At 42.3% G+C, this 6,666-nt stretch overlaps 1 protein-coding gene across 2 annotated transcripts; it reads right to left on the reverse strand.

Annotated features, from left to right (window-relative positions):
* Positions 1 to 3,247: 3,247 nt before the first annotated feature.
* Positions 3,248 to 5,106, reverse strand: Tceal1 (transcription elongation factor A like 1). Of its 2 annotated transcripts, none has more exons than XM_055608292.1 (2): positions 4,998 to 5,106; positions 3,248 to 4,309 (listed from the first exon to the last, which is right to left on the reverse strand). In XM_055608292.1, exon 2 carries the CDS (start codon positions 4,277 to 4,279, stop codon positions 3,782 to 3,784), a length of 498 nt encoding a protein of 165 aa, XP_055464267.1. In that variant the 5' UTR covers positions 4,280 to 4,309; positions 4,998 to 5,106; the 3' UTR covers positions 3,248 to 3,781. The 2 variants fall into 2 exon arrangements, with proteins under 2 accessions (XP_055464267.1, XP_055464268.1); XM_055608293.1 differs by lacking the exon at positions 4,998 to 5,106 and adding an exon at positions 4,624 to 4,718.
* Between the last annotated feature and the right edge of the window lie 1,560 nt (positions 5,107 to 6,666).

The following is a 6,666-nucleotide window of genomic DNA, read 5'->3' on the forward strand; positions in this document are numbered from 1 at the left end:
TCCCAGAAGGAGAAAGACAAACACGGTATATACTCACTTATATAGACCTATAAGATGTGATAAACATAATGAAATCTATACACCTAAAAAAGATAATCAAGAGAGCGGACATGGGGTAAGATGATCAATCCTCGTTTTGAAAGACAGATGGGATGTGCATCGAACATATGACAGGAGTCTACTGAGTGCATTTGAAAGACTCTAACTAGCAGTGTTTTCAAAGCAGACTCATGACCAAACCTTTGGCAGAGTACAGGGAATCATAAGCAAGAAGGGGAGTTAGTCTGATGGGGAAAGGATAGGAGCTCCACAAGGACCAAATATATCTGGGCACAGGGTCTTTTCTGAGACTGACATTCAACCAAGGACCATGTATGGATATAACCCAGAACCTCTGCTCAGTTGTAGCCTGTGGTAGCTCAGTAACCAATTGGTTTCCCATAGTGAGGAGAACAAGGACTATTTCTAACAGGAACTCAATGACTGGCTCTTTGGCCTCCCCACCCCCCAAGGGAGGAGCAGTCCTGTTAGGCCACAGAGGAGAGCTTTGCAGCCAGTCCTGAAGATACCTGATAAAACAGGATCAGATGAATGGGGAGGAGGTCCCCCCATCAGTGGACTTGGAAAGGGGCACGGTGGAGATGAGGGAGGGAGGGAAGGAGTGAGAGGGAATGAGGGAGTGGGATACGGCTGGGATACAGAGTTAATAAAGTGTAACTGATAAGAAAAAAAAATAAAATTAAAAAATAAAATTAAATAAATCTTTCAAAATAGTCTTCAAAAATCTCTGAAAGGAGGTTTGTGAAGTGCTGTCTTCTGGACAAGGTACAGCCAATTTCAAACACAACTTCACAATATCTGTGCTTATATGACAGATAAGATTACTATCCCTGTTAACAGTTGATCATGGACCAGGGAAGGGCCTATGAGGCCCTACCCTTCCCTGAAAGATTCTTGGTTATTGATGGATTCTCAGGGAGGACAGTCATTGTTTTTACTCACTGTACCCACTGATGAACTCACCAGGTCTCAAAATGGATAGTTCCCAAGGTAACACTGATCATTCTGGTTAAACTCCATGGTTCTCAAAACAGAAAAAAAAGGATGTTTGGGAGAAAAGAAAAAGGCAGAGAGTGGCTGCAGAGATACTCAGTGACTAAAAGCACAGGCTGCTCTTTCAGAGAACCTAGGTCCAATTCCCAGGACCCACATGGCAGCTCACGACCATCTATTACTCCAGTTGCAGGGGATCTGATACCCTCACAAAGATATACATGTAGGCAAAACACCAATGCACATGAACTAAAAATAAATAATATTTTTAAAAAAAAAGGCAGAGGAAGGAAAGGTAATTATAACAGAGGAAGTACTGGGACTAGAGATGATGGAGAGTTACAGCAATCAGAATGCATCTTCTGCCTATTTGAAATTATCAAAGGGCAAACTTGAGAATTTTTTTTTTTTTTAATCTTTTATTTATTTTTTATTAATTACACTTTATTCATTTTGTATCCCCCCATAAGTCCCTCCCTCCTCCCCTGCCAATCCCACCCTCCCTCCCCTTTCTGCATGCATGCCACTCCCCAAGTCCACTGATAGGGGAGGTCCTCCTCTCCTTCTTTCTGATCTTAGTCTATCAGTTCTCATCAAAAGTGGCTGCATTGTCCTCTACTGTGGCCTGGTAAGGCTGCTCCCCCCCCAGGGGGAAGTGATCAAAGAGCAGGCCAATCAGATTATGTCAGAGGCAGTCCCTCTTCCCATTACTATGTAACCCACTTGGACATTGAACTGCCATGGGCTACACCTGTGCAGGGGTTCCAGGTCATCTCCACAAATAGTCCTTGGTTGGAGTAGGAGTCTCTGGGAAGTTCCCTGTGTTCAAATTATCTTGTTCTGTTGCTCTGCTTGTGGAGTTCCCGTTCCCTCTAGCTCTTACTATTTCCCACTTCTTACATAAAATTCCATTCACTCTGCCCATCAGTTGGCCATCAGGCTCAGCATCTGCTTTGACAGTCTATACTGCAGAAGCTTTCAGAGGCCCTCTGTGGCAGGTTTCAAGGTTGTTTCCTGTTTTCTTCTGGCTTTCAGAGGCCCTCTGTAGCGGGTTCCGAGGTTGTTTCCTATTTTCGTTTTCTTCTGATGTACATCCTCTTTGCCTTTCAGGATGGGGATTGAACATTTTAGTTAGGGTCCTCTCTTTTGCTTAGTTTGTTTAGATGTACAGCTTTTAGTGGGTTTTTTCTATATTGTATGTTTATATGAGTGAGTATATACCGTGAGTGTCTTTTTGCTTCTGGGACAACTCACTCAGGATGATCCTTTCCAGGTCCCACCATTTACCTGCAAATTTCATGATTTCCTTATTTTTCATTGCTGAGTAATATTCCATTGGTCTAGAGGAGAAACACTATAGCTGTGGCTCACTAGAGATTGTAAAACAGTGAGGTTTTATACTTTCAGGATAAAACATAACTGCAATAGGGGCCAGTGGAAACAGCATGACCTAGGAGAAGGGGCAGCAGTACCTGGCAGGTAAGGTAATACATGACAGCACAGCAGAATACAAACAGAATGTGGCACTCATTTGGAATTTCACAGGAAATTTTAGTGAGCACAGTGAGACTTCATATAGCTGGGTGTGGTGGTGCATGCCTGTAGTCCCAGCACTCAGGGAGGCAGAGGCAGGTGGATCTCTGTGAGTTTGAGAACAGCCTGGTCTACAGACAGGGCTACAGAGAGAAACCCTGTCTCAAACAAACAAACAAACAAACAAACAAACAACAACAAAAATGTGAGACCTCCTTTAGCTATTAATTTCCCATGCTCCAAAGGAATCTACAGAGGTTGGGGGAGGGCCTACCATGAAAGAAACAGATCACAAAGGATCCTTTTCTCATTTAGTTTCACAGCAGCACTGTAAGGTATGTCTTACTCCTACTTAACTTGAAAATGTTATTCCTACTGACAGTAAATATCTCATTTATATTTTTGTTTAAGAGATTCAGAAGAGGTGCTGGAGAGATGTCTCAGTGGTTAAGAGCACTTGTTGCTCTTCCAGAGGACTTGGGTCCAAATCCCAGAACCCATGTGGTGGCTCACAACCATCTGTAACTCCAGATCCAACCAGGTGATCCAACGACTTCTTCTGATCTCTACAGGCACTATGCACACACCTGGTATAGGCAAAACACTCATATACATAAAATAAAAAGATAAATCTTAGAAAAGAGATTCAGAAGAAACAGGGTTAACTTTTAAGTTCTGATAAATATTTATTAAGCAGCACATTGTCTTTATAAGCTGATTAACATGTTTTGCTTTTTTAGAATTGCTTCACATTTTTCATTATATTGTTTGTTGTACAACATAAATAAAATGTGTTCATCATGAAATGTGAGACTTTAGATAAAGCAAAATTTTAAAAATATAATAATCACCTATTATCTTTACCACACAGATAACCAATATTAGTTAGCCTTTAAGTACATAGTTTTTAGCTTTTCTTTGCATATTAATATAGAAATGTTTCCTTTTACAAAAATGGGATGCTATGTATATACCCTTTGTTTTTATCACCACACATATATAATGTATATCTTTCCATGCAAATGGATCATACTCAGATTTTAGAAGATTAAAAAAAAAAAAACATCCTGTGCCAGTTACAAGTCAAACACCTGAAATAAAACTGCACAAAAATCACAACAAAGGGAAATGGCATATGAGAAGATGCAAACAGTGGGTCCAGGTAGCAATGCAAAACAATAAAAGGTGGGACACATTAAATAGGGTAAGGACGGCTCCGTTTTGCCTTCCAATGCATTACCATCAATTTATTTCTCACTCTTTTCATCTCTTCCAACTCATCCGCTGCCTGTATCATTTCTTCATTACTTAAATTCCTGCCATGTATGTCTCCTCTAAATTGAGGACGGAAACGGGCCAGCCTTTCTTTGAAACTTCCCTCCTCTAGCTTGTGTTTGCCCACCCCACAGGGAGGTTGCTCCATGGGAATACGGTCCTCGAACAAGTTCTTCCTTGAGAGGCACTCCTGCGGAGGACGATCTTCAGAGAGCAGCATCTCTGGCAGCAGCTCAGGTAGAAGCTCTTCAGGAAAGAACTCTTCCTCTGAGGACTGCTCCTCTGAGGACAGATCCTCAGAGGATTGGTCCTCTTCAGAACACTGATTTTCAAGAGACTGCTCCACAGGAGGCTGCTCTTCTTCGATCTTTAGAGTGGTCTGCGGTGGCTCTTCATTTTCTTTGCATGAGTTTTCCATGTTGAGAATTTTCTTCTTCAAGCAGTTTTTCTTGAATCAAGAAAAAGCAGAATAGAGTCACAATACTTGGCGGGCTAGGGCAACACCCTGACTACACTTTTCATTCCCTGCCTTTCCCTAACTGGAAACGATGTCTTTAAATCTTAGCTCACGCAAAGGCTCCGGGGCTATCCCGCCGCTGCAGCGCAGTGAGACCCCTCCCTCTCAATTGACCACCATTTTTCCCAGCAGGCCTTGCCAGAAGGCCTCTCCTGCAGTGACAGGGGCGGAGCAATGAAGTCTGCAGACCCTTCCCCTCCGTGTTCAATCTCAGACCCTGATGCTGTCCCGCCGCTCACCCTTACCTCATCCTCCGGCCCCTATAGTCCCCTTTGAGGCCTAGGTGAGACCTGCTACAGTTAGATTCCAGACCGGGTAGGGGACAGGGATAGGGGGAGGAGAAACCAAAGCAATGACGCACACCCCTTTTTGTAAGCACCAGCTAGCAACCCCGAGACAGTTCCCTTGGGATTCACCTTCCTCAGACCTCACATAGAGCATCGTCCTTTGTACCCCACCCGACTCTCAAGACCACTATTTTCTGCACCAAAACTGTGGACGGGGGCGGAGGGAAGCGGGGGGCGGGGCTGGAGATCGGGATTCTGCCTTGCAGGTAAGATCCCTCTGCTTACAAACCACCACCGACAATCACCAAATGTAGAGGATCCAGGGAACTTACTTCTGCTTTCCTTCTCGACCAAAGGATAATAGAAAGACGGTGTCTGGACAGGCAAAAAGGACCGGGATGAGAAGGACTTGGGCAGACATAGGCTCCTGGTCACGTGAGGGGCGCGCGTCACTGCCTGGCTCAGATCCCTAGTAACCACTTTGGCGACCATTTGCCAGCACTTGCCAGAATCTCCTGACCCCAAACACAATGGGGATTTTCACGCACCTTTTTTTTTTGTTTGTTTCTATTTGCCTTTTCTTGATTACTAGAGACAAGTAGCATCAGGTTCCCGAGGATTATTACCTCTTACCTACTGAGGCTACAGGTTTCTCCTGTACTTCAGAGCCTTCACTAAAATTTCAGTTTTACCCCTTTTTCACAGTGTAACACAGCAAAGCTAGGCAATGTGACAGATGTTTGTAATCTCAGTACTCGGGGTATAGAGACAATAGGATTGCCTCAGGTTGGAGAGCAGACCGTTTCCCACAGCTGGTTCCAGGTCAGTCAGAACTACATAACAGTATTTTCTCAACAAAACGAAACTTTTCAAGGACAGTGGGGAGATGGCTAAGCGTTTAAGAACACTTGTTATTGCAGAGGATCTCGATGTGATTCCCAGCACCCCCATATTTCAGGGGAATCCCTATTCCACAGGGAGCAGACCCCCACATGGCACACAGGCACACCTACAGTAAAGCACACACATAGATAAAATAACCAAATACCTCTCAAGTACTAATATTTGTGCTTAATCCACATCCCCATCTCATCACGATTTGAATGTCATTTCCTTGGTAGTTAATCTTTCATTTTTTTTTCATTTTTCATTTTTCATGTACTCTGTACTTTCATAAATAAAAATACTGGTGTGTCCATCTACACACAAAATAGTCAAGAGAACTTTTATATTATGTAAAGTAGGAGCTCATTTGGCACACAATGTGGTATTATTCTCCCCTCTATATGTATCATCATCATTCAATAGTTACTATTTATAGTAGAAGAAATAGATTTCACAGGAACCCTAAATGCTTAATAGCCAGCTCTTGGTTTTGTGGTTGAAAAGGTCTAACTTAATTTGTTAAATCAACAGATATTTGGGCCTCAAAAGATAGATAAAGCAAACTATGTAAGAACTCGTAACTCTGCTGACCACATACTTAGTAGCAAGATTAAAATCATGTATACATAGTTTGTTATCAATAGCATATAGTACATGTTTTGGGCTGTACTTTTTTATGGCCTTTGACCTTATGCCTACTTCTTACCTATCTAAAAAGCATGAATGCTACTTTCTCATGCAGATTTTTCTTCCAGAAAGGGAACTCTTTTTTTCTGTTTTATTCTTCCAGGGCAAGTGGCCATTAGATCTGTGAGGAGTCTGATACCTACTTTTATTCTAAACCTAAGCCGTTTTGTGATGCTTCAGAACATAAATTTATATTAAAATATCAGATTAGCAAGGATTTTGAAATTTATTTTTTGTCAAAACCTTGGCTATTTACTGTATTTCTGAACAGAAATTTATATGTGAAGCAACTTTTAGCAGACTTTTTTGGGACCTCACTTCACAGCTACAAAATTGGGCACAATAATGATACCTCCCCTGTTGGATCAGTAAGAGGAGTAAATGAGTCAGTATATGTACAGTACCTGGCATAAGGCTTAGCATATAGAA

Source organism: Psammomys obesus, unplaced genomic scaffold (assembly GCF_907164565.1).
Source record: "Psammomys obesus unplaced genomic scaffold, mPsaObe1.curated_primary_1811, whole genome shotgun sequence".
NCBI classification, from domain to species: domain Eukaryota; kingdom Metazoa; phylum Chordata; class Mammalia; order Rodentia; family Muridae; genus Psammomys; species Psammomys obesus.

Bases quoted from the DNA above. Each gene is read 5' to 3' on its own strand.
- Tceal1 (XM_055608292.1), bottom strand. From the start codon at position 4,279: ATGGAAAACTCATGCAAAGAAAATGAAGAGCCACCGCAGACCACTCTA.